Source organism: Diabrotica undecimpunctata, chromosome 7 (assembly GCF_040954645.1).
Source record: "Diabrotica undecimpunctata isolate CICGRU chromosome 7, icDiaUnde3, whole genome shotgun sequence".
Taxonomy (NCBI): Eukaryota; Metazoa; Arthropoda; class Insecta; order Coleoptera; family Chrysomelidae; genus Diabrotica; species Diabrotica undecimpunctata.
This window is the reverse complement of record NC_092809.1, coordinates 37,632,888-37,658,458: the sequence shown is the minus strand read 5'-3', so window position 1 is coordinate 37,658,458 and position 25,571 is coordinate 37,632,888. Positions and strand designations below refer to the sequence as shown.

General features: G+C 33.6%; 1 protein-coding gene across 1 annotated transcript in view; it reads left to right on the top strand.

The window, feature by feature from the left end:
• The window catches only part of so (SIX homeobox 1 protein sine oculis), a 99,725-nt gene that overhangs the window by 13,868 nt on the left and 60,286 nt on the right, over positions 1–25,571 (top strand). Inside the window, exon 2 of the mRNA XM_072538783.1 lies at positions 13,530–13,777. Coding sequence (XP_072394884.1) covers positions 13,613–13,777 — 165 coding nt within the window. The 5' untranslated portion in view covers positions 13,530–13,612. The remainder of the gene's footprint in view (positions 1–13,529; positions 13,778–25,571) is intronic.

Below are 25,571 nucleotides of genomic sequence, written 5' to 3'. Positions count from 1 at the left end.
TTTTGTTTTATTTCTAATTGAGTTTTAATGACGTGAAAGTGTTAAAGCTTGAATTTCTGAGTGTTGTTTTGCACGTGATTTGGAACGTTTCTTTACAATTTTGGCAGGAACTGGGGTTCAGCTCGATGGTCCCCGGTTGGGGTTCGGTATTTCTAGGTTAAGTTCTCTGCAGAGTTTCGTCACATCTCGACTGTACCTACTGTTTGAGGTACCTACTGTCTGTGCTCAACTTCAAAATTTACGTTCGACTGCTAAAGAGCACTGTCATCGTTGGTATCGTCGGTTTCATTTAAGTTCATTACAATGTGTATATCTGAAACTTCAGTGTGATCTACGAAGCTGAAATTATCTTCAGAGAATTTATTAGGATCTATCGGCCATATTCCAGCAACACGGAACCCAGATATTCCTTTGTCCATCGTGGCAACCCTCAGATATCATCATCTTCAATTAGCCTATATTTGTCCACTGCTGAACGTAGATCTCCCTTAAAATTTTCCACCTATTTGTATCTTGAGCTTCTTGCATCCAGTTTGTGGTGATGCGCTTGATATCATCCATCCATCTAGTCGGTGGTCATCCTCTGTTTCGATATGCCTCTTGCTTTGGTAGCCATTCCAGAATCTTTCTGGTCCATCTATCATCCGTTAATCTGGCAACATGTCCGGCCCAAACCCATTTAGCCATGGCTATTTTTTCAACTGCATCTGTGACTCCTGTTCTTCTTTTTATTTCTAGGTTTGGTACTTTATCTCTGGTGGTAATAACTAATATTGATCTTTCCATAGCGCTTTGTGTAACTCTTATTTTATCTATTGTTATTTTTGTCAGAGTCAGTGTTTCTGCACCATATTTAAGAACCGGTAAAACGCACTGGTTAAAAACCTTTCTTTTTAAACAAACTGGGATAATAGACTTAAAAATGTTATTTAATCTACCAAAGGCAGCCCATGTGAGACCTATCTTTCTTTGTATTTCATTTGTCTGATTATCTCGGCCTAAACGAATCTTATGCCCTAGATATTTGTAAGCTATTACTTGGTCGATGCTATGGCTCTCAATCAGAATTTTACCGCTGACTACGAGGTTGGTCATCAATTTTGTCTTTGAGGTGTTAATTTTCAGATCAATTGTTTTTGACACTTTATAGAGCGTGCGCAGCATTTTTGTAGCTTTATCAACTCTATCAGATATTAAAACGATGTCATCGGCAAAACTTAGGTGGTTCAGATATTAATTCCCATGTTATCCTCTCGTTCCATTTGCTTGAACAAATATTCAAGAACAGCTGTAAACAATTTAGGGGAGATAGTATCACCCTGTCTCATTCCACGTTCTATTCGAAACTTCTTGGTATCTTCATGAAGGCGGACACAAGCTGTACCAGTTTCGTAAATACTTTTAATCAAGGCGATATATCGGTAGTCAATGCGGCAGTCAGCCAATGCTCGAAGCATTTTATGATGATCTATAGTATCAAACGCCTTTTCATAATCTACGAATATAAGAAAGATAGGCTTGTTATACTCTGTACACTTTTCTATTAGCGTTTTTATAACTTGTAGATGATCATTTGTTCCGTATCTGGAGCGGAACCCAGTCTGTTCACAAGGTTGGTAACTATCCAATTTGTTCACAACCCTCAGATATGCTCCATTAAAAATGGAAGTAAGTTAAAAATGTGTGATTTTTCACGAGTATGAGTTCAGATACAACTCGCACTCACGGTTTAAAGCATTCTTTAGTAGGTCAAAAAAATTTAGGTCAAGAAGGTTTAGGTTGAAGCCTGTATGAGGTATAAGGGGAAGTGAAACCATAATAACAATTCCGTGTGATCTGCAGTAAGTATAAATCTCCAAAGAAATGTGACTCCCATGGTTATCCAATATGAGAAGCACTAGATCTTCTTCTGAGGCCTTTATATGCTGACAAAAGTGTTTTGTCCAGTCGAAAAATAACTTGATTTATCCAACCGTCTTTTGAACATTTGTATATTGATCCAATTGGGCCTCCTCGCATTAATTGTGGATTCATACGTATTCGATGGATATGAACATATGAGGGACAAACTGTCCTGAAGCATTTACAGCTCATAATGGTAACATTTTCCCTCTTTCCCAAGATATTACGGATCCTACTGGTTTTTGAGCTTTTGGTGCCAAACTTTTTGATGTTTTCTGGACCGCAGAAATGCTCGTTTCATCTAAATTAAAAATCCGACTCTCAGGAAATTTGAACTTTTCCATAATTATGAGCAGATTGTTAAAAAATCGTTCAACCTAATCTTTATTTAATGCAGAAATGCGGTTTTGACTGGTACGTACCTTTCGGTTTTCTAACACCAATGTCTGGATGACGCTTTAAAAAGAGTTCTATCTAACCAATCTTCACCAGCGATTTTCTTTATCGAGTCGAAAGGGTGTTTTATTATATCATTGGTTTGCTAAACGCCTTAGTTCTGCTTGTGTGATTCCAAAAAACATATTCGCCAGTTTTTTAACATGGTTGGCTATGGTGGATTCCTATTTATCATTAAAAATTGGTGTTCTGCCAAGTTTTATTTTTTATTTCCGAACGTAAGCACGGGGCATTTTGGAATCTGAAAAGCAATACAAACACTATATCAGCAAAACTTCACGGGGTAATACCTCGCAGCGAGAAATTACCCCGACACAGCTGCGCGTTATTACCCCTTGGCCAGTAACCTACCTTAACTTATCACTGTTCATTAATGACTAAATACAATGCATTGTTTTTGTAAGGGAAATTATCTATGCATATGAAGCAAAATAATCATGGAATAGTTTTAATAAAAATTAATAACAAAAGCACTTACCACTTTTTAAAGATTATTAGAAAATTACATTAACTTCTTGAAAAACAAAGAATCAGCGACCTTGTCTAAACCATCACTACAAATGAACAATGCAGCTATATTACAAACATATGGTCGGCTACCAAATACGAGATGCTCTCTGTTCTTATGAAATAAATGTTGAAATACTTATGCCGTGTTGAAATACTTATGCTGTGCTCGGAATTCCTCCGGTCTCCCCTAAATCCTAGTGAAATGAAAGTATTGAGGAAAATAACACAACACCAGGAATCACCGAATCTGATATAATCAAATAAGAAAACAACTAGATGAAGAATCCTTAATAAGTAAAATAACCAGAAAACAATTGGAATGGTCTCACCTAACTGTTCTTGCTTTAATAAGACGTTTGCAAATCTTAATCATAATATATTCTTTGAATGTTTTACATAAATAATAATCATTTGTCCTTATCGAGTTCTCTTCTTCTAATCATCTCTTTTATATTCCAATTTATTTAACTAAAGTTTCCTCAACCGCTTGTTTTGATAAAAATGTTGACGAATTATTGATTTCGTTTGTAGTATAAGCAAAATGCGAATGTAGTAAATGGATTCCGCTTCTGTCTAGTGCCATTATACATACACATAGTATATAAATAATCTATATTAAGTGTGTTTATTATACAGAGTATTGAGAGTTATAGTTATACGTTTTAGAAAAACTTGACTAAAGTTCGAAAATGAGTTCGTATGATTTGGGGTTTTGCATTTCCGGAAGTTAACTAAAACTTCCTTGTTTTTAATATAACGCCTTGTATGTTACTACGGATCTCAGTAGACCAATAGTACTTGAGAATTCTCTCAATGTAAGAATTTACTAATACCGGGTGTTTTATTACATATAACAAGCTTTATTTTAAAACAGTGTATCTTTATAAATAATAATTGCAAACATTTTATTCAGTAATTTTTTTAATGAATGTCAAAAAACTGTCAAAGTGTTTAGACGCATTTCAAAGTTTCTCTTAAAAATTTAAATATTTAAACTATTATTTCTTCAGTTCTGAACGTGTAAATAGTGAATAATATTAAAATCAAAATCCTGTTCAAAGTTAAATGTGACAGTGTACTGAAAATCGTAGAATTCTGTGAGTACAAAACTGCATTATTAATAACCTTAAAATCAGAAGTTTAAAAGGCAAAATATTTTATCGATTTCAATTCAACTTATCGATTATTGACAACAACTTTTTGCTGGTTCTTGCTACTAACAAGTAATTAGGCTAGGCTGCTGTTTAATTTTATTAAGTCGCCAAGTCCGGCTTCAGATCCTCTGTGCCAATGTACGTAAATTCTCAGCGGGAAGATGGATGAACCGGAATCAGCTACTACCTCACGAAATATATCCACTACGTCACATATATCTTACTCCAATGCATTAAACAGTTTCAAATATCCTTCAAAAGACCAAGGTATTATACTTTCAACCATACAAGGAATAAAAGTTTTCGAATATATAAAAGCTGTTGGATCAATAGTACAGCCCAAAAATGTTGTTTGGGCATCCAAAATATCAAACAATCGCATCTGCATCTACCTCTCCTCTAAATATGTAGTTGATCAATTTCTTAGCTCCCACAAATATATAAATATTGATGGTAACCAGATTGAAGTAAGAAGACTTATAACCCCCGCCCAGAGACTCATCATATCTAATGTATGTCCTACTATACCTAATAGCTTAATTGAAGAGCACTTAAAAACTATGGGTATAAAATCCGCCTCCAACATGACGTTTCTACGAGTAGGCATGCAAGACTCAGAATACAGCCACGTACTCAGCTTTAGGAGGCAAATGTTCATAAGTCCTTTAGAAAATGCATCAATTCCTGACTCATTTCTAATCTCATTCGACAATACATCATATCGACTATACATTTCCATAGATGGTTTAAACTGCTCCAGATGCAAGATTGTCGGACATCAAGATTCTGACTGTCCTTCTTTATCATCATCAAGCAACTCAATTAATCAAATGGAAACTGACCACCACGTGAATATACATAACTCTACCAATGAAAAATATAATCAGCTACAAGATCAACCACGAAACCAATACCAAGAAGATACCGAAACATTAATGGAACCAGAACCCAATACCATACAAAATCACGCATCAGCTACAAAAGACCAAACCACTTCCTCACAAACAAACAATGAATTACAAATCTTGAATCAGCCAAAAATATTCCAAGATAATTCCTTAGTAATTGAAAGCGATAGAAAAAGCACTAAAATTACTCCTGCAACTAAAAGACAAATATCCTCTCCTGAAATTCTTGAAAATGACCTACCTCCTCCCGATACTCAAAAACCTAAGAAAAAGCCTAAAACCCAAGAAGATATTTCAATTATTCTAAATCAAATTAAAGAAAAAATTGAAAATAGAAACCCTTCCTTTACACTTACTTTTCATGAAATATGTGATTTTCTGGCAAATTCCCTTCACTCAAAACATCCTGAAGTCATTGTTAAAAATTATTCAAATGAAAGCCAAGAAATAAAAGAAATTTTAAACTTTATATATTCCCAAATACAAAATAAAACTTTAAAAAACAATATCACCAGATTGAAGAAGAAACTGCTTTTCAACAGTCCTTCTTCTACTGACGAAACTGACCAAGAATCAAGTTCTCAACAATAAATAGTTAACACATAAAGAGTTAATGGCCAGCACATTCATATTACAGTGGAACCCCAACGGTTATTTTACACATATAGAATCCATTAAGCTTCTTATACACGAATATCTTCCTTTAGTCATATGCCTAGAAGAGACCCATTTCAAGCACCAAAGTGTGACATTAAAAAATTATGTTCCTTTTCTAAGAAACCGAGTTGCAGATCACTCAAGCGGCGGAACAGCAATTTTTGTAAGGGATGACATAGAGTCAACTGAAATACAACTACAAACAAATCTCGAAATAGTTGCAGTGTCAGTCACCCACAAAATGAAAATCAATATTTGCAATGTATACTTACCTCATCCTACTGATTTAGACATAACTGAACTAAGCAATGTTTTAAACCAAATTCCACACCCAAAAATAATATTAGGCGATTTTAACTGTCACAACAGTACTTGGGGAAGTAACAAAACCGACAAATGTGGCAATCTCCTAAATAATCTCATTGATAATTTAAATTTAGTCTTACTAAACACTGGCAAATCTACTAGGTTCAATTCATACAATGGTACATTTTCTGCCATAGATCTCTCTTTATGCAGTCCGTCGCTAGCTCCTTTATTATATTGGGACACATTGGGGTATTTATATGATAGTGATCACTTTCCTATCACGATAACCATAAACACTAATGATAAATCAACTTTTCCAATTCACCAGACATGGAAAATAAAGTCAGCTGACTGGAATTTATATCGAACACTGATAGAAGAACAAACAAACAAATATAATTTAACCAATAACGCAAACCAAAACCTGGAAATATTTAATAACATTATTATTTCTGCAGCAACAATCGCAGTGGGAAAAACAAAATCGAGTCAAAGGCAGCCAGTTCCTTGGTGGAATAACGAAATTGCACAAGCACTCACTTTGTCTAAACACGCTTTTAACGTTTACAAGAAACATAAAACTATCGAAAACCTTTTAAGGTTTAAAAATCTCAGAGCTCAAAGCAGACAATTAATCAAAAAAGCAAAACGAGAAAGTTGGAAAAAGTACGTTTCTTCAATAAATCCTTCCACTCCCTTAGGCAACATATGGAACAAAGTCCGTAGAATAAAAGGTACAAAATACTTTCGAGGTATAGATACTCTATCATATAATAACCAAATGCATTCAAACAAAGAAGATATTCCAGAAATACTAGCAGATATATACGAACTTAATTCTAGTGATTCTAATTACAGCCTATCCTTTCTAGAGCACAAAAAACTAACGGAGTCTTCAAATATACAAATCACAGAGAGTGGCAATCCAATAAACAAACCAGTAAGTCTTCAAGAATTAGAATTTTGTTTAAGTGCTAAAAATTCGAGTCCAGGACCTGATGATATCCACCCTCTTTTCTTACGAAATCTTCCTCTGAATGCAAAGCTAATATTAGTTGATATTTTTAATAATATTTTTATTCATCATGACTTTCCTGATCTATGGTCGCAAGCAACTATAATTCCAATCCTTAAATATAATAAACCAAAAGACGATTCAAATTCCTATCGTCCAATATCACTTACGTGTTGTACCTGCAAACTTTTAGAAAAAATCCTTAATTATCGTCTTAAATGGTACCTCGAAAACAATAACCTAATAAGTATCAGACAAAGTGGATTTCGTACGGGTAGATCCACAACAGACAATCTAATAACACTTGAATCAAGTATACATGAATCCTTTCTGCACAACCAAAAACTTATTGCCGTGTTTTTTGACATAAGAAAAGCGTTTGACACAACATGGAGACATCTTATACTAAAAACACTTCAAGAATGGGATGTTCAAGGGCACATGTTGTCTTTTATTAAAAATTTTCTAGAAACACGAACTTTTCGAGTCAGAACCAATGGATTTACATCCTCCAGACGAGTACTTCAAAACGGCACTCCACAAGGATCTACTCTAAGTCCTACTCTTTTTCTAGTTGCAATAAATAGTATTATACATCAAATAAAACTACCTGTATTTACTAGCCTATATGCAGATGACTTAGTCATTTATCTAAGAACAAACAATGTAACTCTGGGAACACATATACTGCAAACTACCTTACACACAATTGAAAGCTGGTCGCAAAACACGGGTTTTATATTCTCTAGTGAAAAGACACGTTATTTAATTTTTAGCAAAAGAAAAAATTATCCTAATGTTCAATTAACACTAAATGGAGTTGTCTTGAAACAAGCAGAAGAAATAAATTTCTTAGGACTTTCTTTTGAACGTAACTTAAGCTGGGAAACCCACATCACCAATCTGCAACGTTCTTGCCAATCCAGAATTAATCTACTAAAGATGCTGTCAAATACCTCTTGGGGGGCAGATACAACAACCTTACTTACTCTATATAGATCACTAATACGAAGTAAACTAGACTACGGCTGTTTATGCTACGATACTGCTAACAAAACATCTTTAAAAAAACTTGACTACATTCAAAATATGTGCTTGAGATTAGTTTTAGGTGCCACAAGAACTAGTCCAGTAAGTAGCTTACAAGTTTTGGCTAATGAACTGTCCTTAAGCCAACGAAGGCAACTCCTATCACTAAATTACGTTGCCAGAATTTCAGCAAACAACAGCAACGTAACCTACTCAACAATACTTTGCAGAACAAATATAACGTCCGATCTTTTCAGAAACATTGCAATAAAAAAACTACCATTTCCCGAACGAATAAAACGTATTGGTCTTAATTTAGAACAGTTCAGTCTTACTATGCCTATTCATGTAAATGTTCCTCCTTGGATGATTAAACATCCAAAAATAGATACGTCTCTAAAAGAACTCCCGAAACATTCCACACATCCTTTCCTTATACAGCAAGCTTATAAAAATGTAATATCCAAATACCCAACAACCCATCAAATCTTTACTGATGCTTCCAAATGTCATGAAGGACATGCTGCAGCCTACATCTACGAAAACGTCAAGTCTACCATACGAATCCCAACAAATTGTTGTATATATACCGGAGAACTTACGGCAATTCATCAGGCCGTGAAAAAATGTTGTTCTATCAATGAAAGCAAATTTGTTATCATCACCGATTCAATGAGCGCATTACTTGGAATAAAACAGCTATATACAACTCACGCCATACTTCTCAAGATCAAAGAAGAGTTATCTTATCTACAGACTCAACAAAAAGATATTTCCTTTATCTGGGTACCTTCCCATATGGGAATAAGTGGTAATGAGGAAGTGGACTCTCTGGCAAGCAATGCAACCACCGACCAAAGTATTGCTATCATAAATCAAATGCCTTGGACTGATCACAAAGTAAATATCAAAGCCCACGTATACAGAGCGTGGCAAACTACTTGGGATCACACTGCTAATAAACTCAAAGAATGTCTAAGTCAAGTAGGAACCAAACTCATCTTACCAAATAATAGAAAAGACCAAGTCATCATTAACCGACTCCGAATAGGACATACTTTCCTTACACACAAGCATATCTTCAACCAGGAGGCTGCTCCGTTGTGTACCAAGTGCAATACTCAGTTGTCAGTGAAACATATAATTGTTGAGTGTCCAGTGTACCAGAACGAAAGAATCGCGTGTGCCCTTAGTGATAATTTAAAAAGTATACTAACGTCAAATTTACAGTCTTTATTAAGTTATCTTAAAATGACTAAACTATATACCAGATTGTAAAAAATATTTTTTTTTATGCAACAATATGTATCTTACTGTTTGTGTATGTCCCCCCGCTAATAACCCTTAGTGGTTGATGCGGGTATATTTGTTTAAATAAAAAAAAAAAAAAAAAATTTTTTTAATATGGTTTATTTTAATGAAACTTCAACATTTTGTTTCGCGCAAATTAAACGCAGATGAAACAGACTTACGTTTTCAATGTTTATTTTTATATGGCAATATAAAAGCTAAACATAAACTGAAATATGATATTTGCGATAAGAAAATGACGATCTCTTCTAAACGGCCATCTACAGATAAAATAAATACAGCTATTAAAAATTATTAATTTAATCTAGTATTTACGTTTCTACAGTGGTATGACTATGACTAAGTTTGTATATATATTTGAAAATATCGCTGTCCCGGTGGAACAATGACGCAACTACAAAAGTGTAACTTTTAAGGAGAGCCAAAAATATAAAATTATTTTACTTAATACCTCATGCAACGAAGCATAATGAAGTTACTGGATTAGTATCGCAGTTATAGTTAGACACCGTGATATACTGTAAATCTATTACACATTCGAAATGAATTCTTAATTTTTCATCCCTAAATTTGATCCCCAATTGCAATTACGTCATTGTTGCCACAAAATAACTGAGGCAACAATGACGTAATTACAATTTAAGATCAAATTTAGGGATGAAAAATTAAGAATTTAGAATTTAGTTTTAGAAAGAAAAATTTAGAATTTAAGTAGTCTTAAAGATAAAATTTCCACATACTCATTTTGTAAAATTTTTGGTTACCTAGCTAGTTTTGAAAGGTGGAATCGAAATAAGCACAAAAAGTCATTGAAAAAGTTTATTAAACAAATCGAAAATTGTAGTAAAAGCAAACAATTTTAATAAAAAGGAACTTAAAAATAAAATTGAAATTGCAAAAAAAGTATCAACGAAAAATTTAATCGTAAAAGGTTACAAAATCCAGGAACTATATGTTTTGAAAGTAACTGTTTCAAATCTTTTAGTTTGTTATCACCTAAAGGAATTTTTGAAGAGTAAGCCCTACGCCTCAGTTGGCATTAATGTGAAAACAATTCCGACGAACTCCGACTCCTTTTTTGGCAAACATCAACTTCGTCCACGTTGATTGTTTATAACTTTTTTTAAACAGGAAGCAGTCTTTTCCTTTTAAGCTTTGAAGTAGCATTACTTCAGTTATTTTGAAGTCACGGCGTTTCTCGTCTTTGGTGAAATCTAGTCCCATTTCCTTTTACATTGTAAAACTCAGTGAAATCCATTTCTTTAACGGTTAAATGAGCTCCTGTTTTTTAAGCATACCTAATTAATTCAACGTATTGTTCGTGAATGTATATGGGCCCTAATTCGGTTGCCCTCTTTACTGCTTTTTCTATTATGCTGTGGACTGAATCATCTTCATTTTGGGTGTGACCGCGAACAAGGTACTTGTGAGTAATATAATTGATGTCCAAAATATTGACAGTAAACAGGTACATGACTGTTAGAAATTTATTTTTTTGTTGGCCTCCACAGTTATCGGAATAAAAAATCACATCAACTCCTGGGCTGGTTACTAACAATTCTTTTAGATAGTAATAAACGCAAAATTCCATATCACTTCATGTGGGATATTAACAAACAAATGTACTATTACAAATTAATAGCACTTAATTAACAGAACTATTCCTTCGATAACTCTGGCGAGAAAAATGGACCTTTACTCATTGGTGCAAATAATTATTAAAATTTAAATGGTTGCAATAAACAATCAAAGACAATTTATAGGTTTAGGTAAAACTAGGTAAAAACTTACCGCTGGGTCTAATTACCAGGGTTTGCACTACAAAACAACGAACGAAATCAATTCAATATGCGTGCATGGGTTCCCGTGCCGGGTTGCGTCTTTTCTTTTCAACGACTGGTGCTCTTCTCTTTCAAAGGGACGCATTCCACGAGCCCGATGGCGGTACTTATAGGGATCGTAGGAATACAGGGAGGACAAATGTATTGATTAATTTATACAACCATATTTGAATTTAAACACTTCATTCCAAAAGTAACAGTAACTTTATCAATTTCACAAATGCTATCTGTTTCGGAGACTTGGCCTTTTTTCGCCTTTAAGTTTAAGCGAGATTTATAAAAAAATGCAGAACTTTGTCCTATTGGTACAGGTAACACTGCTTGTACATCATAAGTAGCCAGATGTATATTGTTATCAGAATTTTTTGTTTTCAGTTTATCGTTAGTTTTTCTTTACTACTTAGATCCTTTTCCTCTAAGTGACTTTCAATGACTGTTTGCATATTTTCTTTTTCTTCTGTTCCGGCATTTTTAAAAGATTCGCATTGGTCACAAAGATCTTTCTTCGCCTTCGGGATAAAAAACCCTATATTAAATTCGCTGTTGAAAATACTAGAATAACAATCATAGGTTGCTGACTCTTCTCCTTTTGCTTATTTTCGTTCATTTATATAGTTCCTGTGAAGTTACGCAATAATTAAACCACCGTCTATGTATTGCCTCGAGTAATCACTTCGAAGATAGTGAATTTCAAGTTGTGGAATTGAATTTATATGGCTACGAACAGAATCCAAAATTTTGTCACTTATTTTCTTGTGACCCTCGTGCTTCCCAGGTTTATCTTCTGGTATAATAGTAGTTTTTCACTTTAAACTGCTTTAATTATAGAGCGAATAGCTGTTTCAGTTATTTCAAAAGTATTAATGAGAAACGTTTTATATAACCGTTCTTGTTTTCCCTTGCCTGTAATGAAAAATGCACAATTTGTATTTCTGGGAGTGGTTTTTGATGTAGAAATACGTCGGTAGCTCAACTCAAGTGGCTGATTACAAGAAGCCAAAATATCTCGCTGTCTTTGCCTAATGCCCAATACTCTTTAAACTGTGTCTCTCTCAGCTTTTTCAGATACCCTATTTGGACATTTCAAACGGCATTTGTCTATGCCGTTCTAGAAGCTATAGGTTTTCCTGTTCTAGAAGTATACCCATGTCCAGAATTCTTTAGTCTTGTCCTGTTTTCTTTCAACCAATTATCCAGATTCCTTTGTTTTTTTCCCTTCTTGACTAAGAGATCATTACCAAGTGTTGGTGTTTGGGGATCTTGGTGTATATTTTACTTACATAAAATGCACTTATGTCAATGTTGCCTCACAATAAGAAGAAATCCAGATGAAAAATGACACAGAATACAGTTACGTCAATGTTTCCGCGTATTTGTGAAAAAAACTAAGAGCAACAATAACATAAAATACAATTACGTCAATGTAGCATCGTAGGTACAAGCACACACTCGACCTATCGAAGCATAACTATACATTCTGTCATTGTTTCTCCGAGATCGGCTGATTTTTCAAATATGACGCATCTGCTCTCTGGTGCTTAAAATCTGAACAACACATCTGACAGTGATCTGACGAATGGGGTAACCAAGTTTGGACCCAATGAGTACAAACTCATTTTCGATAAATTTGCAGTTACGTCAAGGTTCCAATGGGACAGCGAATGTAGTTTGTATATACCTCAGCCTTACCTTAGCCCTTGATGATCTTACTTTTGATTGTTCAAATCAGTTGTTCTTTGGCTGCATCTTGTTCAAATCGGATGTTTTGGTTGGTTCCTTTTTTCCTATAATTTCACATACAGTATAACTTCACACTAATTACCGTCACAGTTCGCACCAAGAATGCGACGGTTAAGCGAATGGAACAGAAATATATTGAGATAAATATCCGTAACTCCTTCAAACAATCAGTTTTTTTAAGGTACAAACCCAGAAGACCATTTGGATCGAAAATAATATGTACGTAATATTTCTTTCGTTTTACTGCACTTAAATCATTATTTCATTTTCTAGATGCCTCATGACTTGTTTTCTAATATTAAATAAAAACCGATCGTCATCACATATATCTTCTTCTTCCATGGTACTTAAATTGGTAACAACTTTATTGCTACTTGCAATTCCTAACCCTCCATATCACATTCTATCCACTCTACTACTTCTTCTGACGTCAAATTCACACTGCTTGTTAGATCATTACAGGACTGTATAATTTTGTCAACTATTTACAAATATATGATTATATATATATAATATATACCAATAATAAACTTACTAGACGACAGCTACTACCGTGAAGTTGACATCTCTGGATTTACCATTCTAATAGGGACTTCTACGGGACAACCTACGTACCAAAATTTAATTACTAAAAACAAAAAAGTTTATAAATATAAATCAGCAAATTTTAAAAATAGAAATTACTTTTGTGTTTCAGGTTGATCCTACCCCTCGATTCGAATTCGTGGGAATCTTGTGATATGGCAAACGTTTTCGCATGCAGGAGCGCATGAGAGAAAGATGTTGTCTACAGGCATCGGATATGTGGGTGGACAAAACTCTGTTTCCGTGACAAATTCCACGCCTCCGTATAGCCCACCCCCGAACGGCGGCGGCACCGCCGGCAGACACAGCCCTCTTCCCAGCTTCGGATTCACTCAGGAGCAAGTCGCCTGCGTTTGCGAGGTGAGTTTTGTTATCTATGTGGTAAAAGGTTTTTGGATTTACAGTAGAATATTATAATCCATCAGAATTTTTATATTAGTAATTTTTTCTTGACCAGTGGTGTTTCATTTCATAATTGTTCAATACTAATTTGTGATCTGATCCTATATTTGGCGATGTAAAAGCTCTTGTGTCGAGAATTTGTCTTGGTATTATGTTTCTATTAACGCATTATACGCCACCTTTCTATTAATAATTCACTAAAAATTGAATTTTTTTCATCCCTTAACATTTGTTTAAATTTAAAGAAAAGTTTTTCATAGATATTTTAGGCAGTAGTAAACTGAATTATAATTTTTGTTGTATTATATTTCCAATATCCTTTCAATAAAAAAATAATAAACATCAGAGAAATATGCTTGACAAATGGTTAAATCGTCATCAAGTTTTATTTTATTCATATAGAGGATTTTCAGACGAGGATACTGTATGCGAGATACTGTATGCGAGATACAGAATTTTCGATGGCTGCTGTATCGGATTCACGGGCATGCTCGTCAGTATGAAAATAGTAGCAGTGCAGTGCGGTTATATTTTTGGATTATGGATGTAGAAGAGTGTGTTATGCTGTGGTACATATTAAATAAAAAGAAAAAGAAACTGAAAAGACGACGTAATTTGTGGTTTCATCCTATTGTAGAATTAAGAGAAACCAAGGGAACGTATAGTTTGCTGTATCAAGATTTATTGCTAGATCCATCGAAGTTTTTTAACTATTTTCGAATGTCTGTGAAGTCGTTTAAAGAACTTCATAAAATGTTGGAAATTCAATTGCGTAAAAAAGACACAACTATGCGTAGAAGTATTTCATCAAAAGAACGGCTTTCTATGACTTTAAGTTAAAGTTAAAGTCTATGACTTAAATTTAAAATAAATCTGTGTACTTATCTCCAATTTGTAAATTGTTTACCTCGCCCTAAATAAAAAATGACCGTATTCCTTTCACAATAATGTAGTTTGATATTCGTTAAATAATCAAAATTCCAATTAGCAAACTTTTAAAACTAAACTGTATACGTATGAAACAAAATATTAAACTATTCTACTATGTATTTATAATAAAAACATGTTTATTTCTTACCATATTCATTTTGCTGTACTGCTCAAAATTGCCGCTTAGAATTTTCGACGCAGCACTGCTGCTTTTTATTTCTATTGCAGTAATCTGGCGATGCTGTATCCCATAGACAGGGATTTGATTGTACCAAACAAATAAATTTGTCATACAGCACGCTCCATTATTTAACTATATTCAGAAAACACCTTCTTTCTTTCGTTGCTCATTCACAATTATTCGACAGAAAATCGCGCGTCTATGGAATGTGGTGCAAAAGTATTCGTGTCGGAAAGCGTTCATTTAACGTAATGGTTCTTCTGTATCTGGCATACGCATTCAGTCGTCGGCGACATGAAGGTCCGAGATACTGAATTCGGTATCTCGCATACTGTATCCCTCGCGCGTCCAGTCTGAAAAGCTCCATTTGAGTCTATGTAATATCTGCGTCTCGGATACGCGTATCTCGGATACAGTATCCTCGTCTGAAAGGGGGCTTAATGTAATAACAGGACACTGGTACTTAGCCTTATCAAAATGTGCAGCATTTCAGTATTCAGGTGAATGTGAATCTGTGCACCAGTCGTTGTATTTTTTTTAATTTAAATTTTTGTTTATTGCAATTTGCATAAATAGTTTTATATTTTATCACATTGAGGAGAAATTATTCCTCAGTAACTAATATTTTAACGAATATTATTTTGGATAATAAATATAAAAATAGAGTAAATTAAATAATTGTGAAATAATAGACATAACTCATTGAAGCAATTTATACATGGAAGACTTATTCGGCTACAAAGTTTGAGATTTTTGTGGAAATAACGTATACGTTATAATTTTGACTTATACTGGCAAAACAATCGTCAAAAATGATCGGGAACATTTGACCTTAGGATCAAGAGAGTACTTGATATGTTAAATTGCATTTCTGAACCTGTAAGCCACACAGAGATTTATTATTTCGTTTATAAACATTTGCATACCGCGCAACAGGAACATTGCGGGAAAATAGATTAGCGAGGTGTTCGTTACCAGATACAAAAACTCTTTACAAAGAAGCTCGTGGATAATATGATTTCCGATTTGATTTAAATGGAGAAATATTTTTGTAAAATGGAACGATAATAAGTGTGTTAATAGCATCTAATTTTGATAACATAGAATCTCTCGTACAAGCTAGTAGATGGAATCATAAGCTCAAAGGAAAACGATTATTTCTTACCAACAAGTTCCGGTCTGTTGGAAAATATACCACTAAAAGTAGATCTAATTAGTGATATTGGCCAATGTTCACCTGACTGATTGATTATATAGTATCATTAGTACATTTTTGGCTTCTCTAAAAACAAGTCAATAAGTCAAATATTACTTTACGAGTTTCGTCGATTTGTAGTAGTTCCCTACCTAAACTGGATTCTTAGTACAAGAAGTACAGTAGGAAGATCGAGAACATCAATATCTAAAGTATTGACTGACATAAAATTCGATGGGAAAGAACATTTTGTGGAGAAACGTGACGAGCAGAGATGTTCAGGAGAAAATTGTAAAGCCAAACCACTAAGGTATGAAAAGTGTACTTTAATATTCTCTAAAAATTGTTTTTTACAATATTGTCAATCCTAAACTTATTTTTATTATACGCAAATAAAAATTTTAATTCCTGTAACTACTTTTAAGCCATTCTGCCATTCATACATACTTGCAATTATGATAACACTAAGCACAGTGATCCATTTATATAATCAAAGATCAAAATTGTAGAAAGTGACTCGTTTTAATTATTTTTTGTAGGCCAGTAAAATTGGACGTTTGCCCTTTAGACAAAAATATTTTTGTTCCGACAACAGGAGAAAATTTATTTATTATTTAATAAACAAATTAGAGGATAATTGCAGAATTTGTTTAATCTCTTAAAAATTGACAAAAACCTTCTTCTTCTGACTGTTCAAACAATATGCGTTGAGATAGAAGAAATCTCATTTTATATGAAATCAATTTCAATAATTTGACTGTTGTGGCAAAGATTTGAGTAAAAAAAAATGAAACGTTGTCATTGGGTATTATTCAACTGTTATCTGCAATGTTGTAAACGGTAGATAATGTCTGCGATCAACAACATCATCGCAAATTACGGCGATGTAACTGCCAACAACGCCATTCTTCAGGTAGCGATTTTATTGTTTCTTATCTATACGTCGGTTTCATAAGCGCACTGACAGGGGTTCCATAAAGCAAACAACAGAATTGTTTGTAGTATTATTACTAGTGAAGGAGCTTTGACGTTTACTTTTTGTGAATTTTGAGTAATTTAGTTTAATTCAATTTAGTGACAAATAATAAATATTACTGACAGTAGTATAGTGAACCGTGTATCAAAAAGAAACTTCACAACACGGAGAAAAAACTATGATTGGAAATGTGTTTGAAGGACTTCGAGCCAGAGAACAAAATATGAATGTTAGCGATGTAGTTACATTATGTAGTATTTTGATAAAAGTTTCCGAAGCTAGTGTGTACAGAGTAATTAAAACAGACCATGAAACAAACGATAATAATACTTTGAAGGTTGAGACAAGAAACAAATAAAATTGGATGATACAACCAAACAGGCCATTCGTAGTGCAGTACATGAATTTTATTTCAAAAAGAAATTACCAACTATAAAAAAAATTGTTTCTTCTCTTCAATCTAATGAAAATATTCCAAAAATATCAAGCCGTGTTTTTTAACGAACTTTACGTGAAATAAACTTTAAAGGTATTTCAAGAGTGAGAGAGGAATAATAGTACCCCTATTGAAAAATCAAAAATTATTTTATGACGCAGAAAGTATCTGAAATAAATAACAGAATTTCGAAGAGATGGAAAAAACATATACAGATGAAATACGGTTAAATGAAGGACATACTGTGACAAAAATATGGCAGGATTTAAATGTGAAAAGCAAACGACAAGCTTCCTAACTGGTTTGTCGACAGGTTTAAAAGCCCCACCCGGAAAGGGAAAACGCCTTATTATTAGCCATATTTGTAGAGACTCATAATTTGTTGAAGGAGTTTTAAATGCATTTGTTTCTAAAGGGACTGGAAATTACCATGAGGAAATGTATGCAGATCATTATGAAAAATGGGTTTCAGATATTCTGTTAAAAATCGAACCAGGATCTGTTATTGTTATGGATAACGCTCCACATCACTGCCGACGTGTACAACAGTTATCAACCACTAAATAGAAAAAAGCCGAGAAAAAGTAGCAAGGAACAATGTTACTTTCAAATTCAATTATGTAAAAAATCTGCTTAATAGTGTCTTCAGCAATGTGATCTTACAGTCGTGAATAAAATTAATCGAGCCTTTAGTGAAAGAAGAACAGAATATGTGGAACCTTGATAACTTCATTGAAATTACCGTGGAACCAGTAGTTGTGGATCTAGACGAAGATAGTTACTGATGAATCTAAAGATGACATAGATATGGCTCAGATTAGATTCTGTTTAATGTTACTTTTTATTTGATCATATTTTTTATATTTCATGGATATAAATATTCAGTTAAGGTGGCCCATTTATTACTACATAGTACTGTTTCGTACCAAGAATTGTTTAAGTTCTTAAGGTTCAGTTTTACCTGTGCTAAAAGTTACTAGACGACCCTTTTTCTAATCCCATCTCATTTAAGGCATCTATAAAATAAGAAAATAATTTTTATGACAATCAATTCGTTTTAAAATCTTGATTATTTTTTTAATCAAAAACCGCACGCCTTTAACTCGTCGATTTCCTTTCCCCCCTCTAACCCGCAAAGGTCAACATTGAAAAGATGAGTCAGTTTCTACAATTTTGGTACTGTGCTGTAGGATGGGTGAAAATTCAAGAATGCAAGGTTCATGAATATTTTCATATTAAGAATAATATTACTGATAATTATGTAAAGTAAAAATTTGAAATCTAAAAAAAAATTGGGCTTTAACTTGGACTACCATTGTCCATCTTGTAGTTGTCCTGGCTACATTATACGTTGAAGCCATTCTATCTACCACATCTACTCCACTTAAGCGTTCCTAATTTGTGCTGAATACTCAAAATCCAAAAATAAACATGTAATAACAATTTCACTTGTTATCACTGTGCTATCAAATGTCTGTTATGTCTTTGTCACCCGTTACGAAAACAAGAGCGTAATAACTGTTCTTACCATTGTAAATGCATTTTTAAAGAACGGGGAACCACAGGATTTAGTTTTAATTACTTGAAGGATTACCCCCAAGCGTATTTCAGTGCTTAAACGCTAGATGGAACTACATTGTGTATACCGGCAAATGTTACATAAACGGACGGGTGGGGCATGCCAGTCCATTTAGCCGTATATCTCGAATGTGTATTTTTTTTTCAGTAAAAAAATGTAAATATATGCAGATTCTTATCCTTAAGGTATCTAGAATATCGCACAATTTTAGCAAATAGTTGTAAAGTTAATGCAAAAAAAAGAGTTTTGCCTGGACTGCCAGGCTCTACCCTTGGGTTAATAATATAGCTAACGTAGTGTGTAAGTTTTTTTTGTTAAATAGACTTAAAGTGCATCGAATACGTTAAAAAAATTCGACATTATGTCTATGGATGGGTCTATGGAAACTATGATGTATGGAATCTATTATCTATGTATCTATCGAAAAATATCGGTGAGTGGTCTACGGGGCAAAAAAGTTTGGGAAATACTGCTCTAAACTAGCAGAATAATTTATTTATAGCAACTGTAAAGTATTAATTACACACACAATATTAATATGTTTGAGGCACATTTTATTGTACAATTCGTACAACCAGTTTTGCAACTTTGGCTCGTAGACATGCACTGGCATCATGACTTCTTAAAAGGAATATGTTCATTGGATGTTTATTGATCATTTAGAAGTTTTTTTAGTCATTTTGACCGATAAATCTTAGAAAGAAATACTAGTAGTTCAAGGAGTTAAAAGATGTGTAATAACCAGGCTTTTATTTATACAACTAGTAAACTTGTTGCATATTTATCTTTATATAAATCTAAGTAAAATGCAAAAAAACACTCTAGTAATGCCCGTATTTGGATACAATCCATCTAAATGTTCCTGGGGTTTTTAAATAGATAAAAATCCCTTTAATAGCCAGAAAAAATGCCCATTATTCGTAGTTTCAATGTAAATAAATGGTGGTGGTAAATCTTCTTGGTATTTCACACTCTAATAATAACAATATAAACCATTTAATGACTTTATGAGATGGGGAAATACCAATCTGTTGATTTAAATTTTAGAAGGTGCAAATAATATTGGGCATTTTAAAAACATTAGAAAATAGACAGACAAGGATTAGTGTGAATGGTCAACCAATAGAAAGAGTAAAAACATACACGTACCTTAGTACGAATGTCAATGAAAATTGGGACCATATCTTAGAAATCAAATGTAGGATAGATAAAGCAAGATCTGCATTTCAAAAAATGGCTAAGCTGTTCAAATGCCATGATTTATCAGTACCCTTAAAAATCAGGTTACTAATATGTTATATCTTTCCTCTGTTGAACGGAGTTGAGTCGTGGACTTTCACAGACGCTACCTGTAAGAAAATTGGAGCTTTCGAAATGTGGCTTTATCGTCGAATCCTGAAGATATAGGTGCCGACCACGTTACTAATCAGGACGTTTTATTAAGAATGCAAAAAGGAAAAGAGTTGTTAACCACAATAAAAAGAGCCAAAATCGAATAACTCGGTCACATCATAAGAAACAGCAAAATATATGGGTTACTGCAATTAATTCTACAAGGAAAAGTAGAAGGAAAACGAAAACCAGGAAGGCGAAGGATTTCCTGGCTGAAAAGGGTTCAACACAACAACCACAAACCTTTTCAGAGCCGCAGTTTGCAAAATACAGATCGCCAGGATGATCGCCAACATCCGAAACGGATAAGCACCATAGGAAGAGAAAGAGGATTAGTTGTGTTCATAATTTGTGCTGGAATAATTACGTTTTAAAATTCGTAAAAAATGCCTAAAAGTAACTGTGCTCTTCGTTGGATTAAGCCATACAAAGAGCTTTATGTGGACTCCTGACAAGGTTTAATGTTCCATTTGCAGCAAAATTGTAATTTCATTTTATTTTTGAATTTTCTGCTTTAAAACCTAAAAATTTAAAATCATAATCTTTTATCTGCTTATACGTGAATGACTTGGTGTATATTATTATATTTTTTTTATCATAACCAGATCAATTTTTTTTTACTTTTTGGCGCACACTGTAGAACTGCCTTAAATACTTATATAGTTTATTTCACGAAAAATGGTTGAGTGCTTAATGATTGCAATAAAACCCGACCGCAAGTTCCCCAGTTTAGTCAACATTAGTTGAGCAGGTAAGTATTCAGGTAAAATTGAAGCTACTGTGGAGTGTCGTTATCTTGTTTGTATAATAAATTCCTAGTAATATAAAAACGATTAAAAAATCGTATAAAATTATAAAAACGATGAAAATACATTTTATTTCATAAAGTTGTAAACATTTTAACAGTGAGTTTCACTATCAATGGTTGATCTTTTAATGACCACAATAAATTTGTTGATCGTTAAGTATTTCCTGGAATAATTATACAGGTTCCCTCTATTCTGTATAATTTGTAAAAGTATATAAAACCGATGAGAAATTTTTAAATATACATTTTGTTTCATTTAGTTGAAAGTGTTACAAGTGTTACCAGTGTTATACCTATTTATACCTATAAAACAGCATTATGTGGCGTCCGTGGAAAAACATTGATGGTGCTTCTTCCAGTGTTCCAGCAAAGAAAAAGCATTTATCTGCTGACGCTAGAGAAATCGCAAAAATAATATATAGTTCTTTACTTACAAGAGGACTTACTGCTAATACTGCTGCCAGTGAAATATCTGATTTAACGAAAATACCTCTAACCACAGTGAAAAGAATTACATCAAATCCCATTAAGTCAAGAAGGAAGCGTAAGGATGCCGGTTCTGCCAAATGTATTGACGAAAGTGATAAGGACTTAATAAGACGAAAAATTTACACAATGTACAAAGAGCAACGGATACCTACATTAGATGCTTTAAAACAACGGCTTACTAATGATGATACACAAATAAACTGTAGCCGCATTAGTCTTTGGAAGATTTTGTCTAAAATGGGCTTCAGATATCGTACAATTGACAAAAGGCAGGTGCTTATGGAGTCCCATCGTTTACAAAAGTGGCGTACTGAATATATAACTTCCATAAGAAAGTACCGTACAGAAGATCGACCAATAATTTATCTGGACGAGATATGGTTTGACACTCATGAAACGCCATCCAAAGGATGGTCCGATTCTTCCAACAGGTGTCAAACAAAAGCTCCATCAAACAAAGGGAAAAGAATAACAATTTTACATGCAGGATCAGAAAATGGTTGGGTCCCAAATGCCTTATGGCTTTCTGCAAAGAACATTAAAGACTCATGCGTGGACTACCATGAGGATACAACGGCAGAGCTTTTTGAGCAATGGTTTAAGAATTGTCTTATACCTAACCTTCCTCAAAATAGTGTGATAGTAATGGACAATGCAAGTTACCACAGTCGTCAATTACATAAGTCTCCAAGTGCAAATAACACGAAAATTGAAATTCAAAACTACCTGTTAGAAAACGATATATATTTCGTTATTTCGATATATATTTCCTATATTTTGAAGAAAGTTATTTAAAAAATGAACTGTTAGAAGTGTTAAAATCATTTTCTATTAAAAAAGTATATGTTTGTGACGCATTGGCCGAGGACATGGGACATACAGTGTTACGGCTTCCGCCCTACTATTGTTTATTTAATCCCATAGAGCATATGTGGCACCAACTAAAGTCAAATGTTAGGTCACAAAATGTTTCTCCGACTTTAAGTGGTAGTGTAGTCGAATTAATAAGGAAATGTGTTGATGATATCTCCCCAGAAAGTTGGAAAAATTCAGTACGCCATGTAATGAACGTAGAAAATTCATAAGTTACTTTGAAGCACATAATTAAACCAATTGTTATTAATCTTGAAGAGGATAGCGACAGCGAAACAGAATTAGGTATTTAGGAATTCATAAATATATTTTGGTTATTTTGGGTATTTTTTTTTGTAAATATTAACTTATATATCAGTAGCTTGGTTCTAAAAGGGCCAATGTCAATTTTAGACTGTTTGGGCATAAGTGCATTTTTGTCTTAGATTTCAAATAAACAACACTGTGTAAAAAAGGCCAATGTCTAGATAGAGTAACAACAGACTTACAGCATTACTTTTGGCCAATGTCAATCTCTAATCAACACTAATTTTTAAAGCAAAAAGGACCAATGTAGACTTCAGCCTCAATGCTTCTAAAAATTTTATTTCTATACAGGCCAATGTTGACATTGGCCCTTTTTTAACAAAACCTTCTTCGATTTGATTTGACATTGGCCCCTTATTTCTAGGTTAGGTTTCTGTCTATACACATTATCGTGAGTGCAAAAGTAGTACCTAATCTTTGTATTAAAAAATCGACAGTGGCTCTGAGGCCTCTGAGTGTGTGTTTTAAAATACAAAAAGTGATGGAGCAGTTATACCGTGGAAAGAAACTTGTTTACTTGTGTAAGTTAGACAAAATGGAAGCAAATAAACTAGCCGGTAAGTAAATAGGTTAACTTTATTTTAAAAATTGGTAATATTACAAGATTTAGATGTAAGGACGAAATGATAACTAAGTAAAAAATTGTATACTCAAAAAATGTACCATGTAGGACAAATTTAGTGACTAGGCCGACTGTATGAATATTAGTAACAAGACATTTCAGTCCTATAAATCTTATTTTCAAATCACGCACAGTGCAATTTAATAACAATTTTTATTTAAATTTTAGATAATGTGCCGCTGCCTCCAAAACAGGATGATTCGACTGTTTTACAAGAAAACTATGATCCTGGACTAAGCATTTCGCCAGGTAGATAAACCAATGTAAATAGTTCTTTGTTTCAGATAATTAATTTTTTGCTCTCTTTGTTTCAGACAATAAATTACAAGATATAACAACTGAACAATCATCATCGAAAAATACAGTAAAGAATAAACTGAGGTCGAAATCTTCTGTGATATATAAAGAAGAAGATGATAACTCAGAACGATTTAAGACTTTTGATGGAAGTTCAAGTGATGAATTTGAACCTTATGATAGTGACTCTTCTGACTCGGACAACTCAGAACCAAGTAAAATACAAAAAGACAATCATATTACTGCAGAATCAGAACATACGCTGACTGTCTGGAATGAAACTTCTTATAGAAGAGGAAGAAAAAAAGTTCTGGACGGAGAACAAATTAGAAAAAGGAAGCGTAATCCAAATAATTGGGAAAAGAATAAAAGAAAGAACTTAAAAACACTTGGAAAAGAATATGTTACAATTCAAGGTAAAAAGATTTCAGAGAAATCATTAAAAAATCCATGTCAATGCCGAAAGAAATGTTTTGAAAAATTATCAAATGAAGAAAGGCAGACCATTTTTAGTGAATTTTATAATCTTGCTTGGGAAGCTCAAAATCAGTTTATTGCCAGTCACATTCAAGAAAGAGAGAAGGCAGTACAAAGAATAAGAGGCCGTAATGAAACAAGTAGAAGAAAGTATAGCAGGCAATATTATTTAGATTGTAACTCAGAGAGAATTGAGGTTTGCCAAGTTATGTTTTTATCAACGTTAGATGTAACCTTAAAAAAAGTTCGGGTAATAATGAACAAAAAGCGTTCCTCAACATCAAATATTTGCTCAAGCGATGATCGTGGAAAACATACGAACCATCCAAAAATAAAGGAAGAGGAGAAAGATGTAATAAGGCAACACATTCTGATGTTTCCTTCGGTTCAAAGTCACTACGCTCGAGAGAAAACTGCAAACAAATATTTGCCTCCCGATCTTTCTATTTCAAAAATGTATAGGCTATATTGTGAGTATTGCCAAGAAAACAACATAACACCTAGAAACGAATCACTGTACAGACAAATTTTCGTGGAAGAATTTAACTTGTGTTTTAAAAAACCGTATAATGATACGTGTACTACTTGCGATAAGTTTTCTTTACTCCTTAAATCCGTTACAGATGAAAATGAAAGAGCCCAACTTGAAAGTGAAAAATTACAACATCAACACTTAGCAGAGTTTGCTTATGAAGAGAAAAAGAAAGATAGACTGGCTTGCAAACTTAATCCAAATTTGGTGGTATTCAGTTTTGACCTACAAAAATGTTTGCCCATCCCCTACTTAAAAAGCAGCATTTCATTCTATAAAAGAAAATTATAGACTCTGAACCTTACCATTTTTGAGATGCAAGGAACTACAAACTCAGCTTAATGCTACCTATGGAATGAAACTATAGCTCAAAGAGGTGGACAAGAAATTGCTTCCTGTCTATACACCTACCTAAATAGTATTCCCTCTCATATAAATAAAATCATTATGTATAGCGACTGCTGCCCTGGGCAAAATCGAAATATTTTACTATCAGTTATGCTTCTTACCGTTATTGAACATTCCAAACACCAAGGAAGGAAGATTGATATTTATCACAAATTTCTAGTACCCGGACATACTCACATGGAAGCAGACACTATACATGCTGCAATAGAAAAAACTAAAAATTCTACTACTGCCAGGATAGATATTCCTAG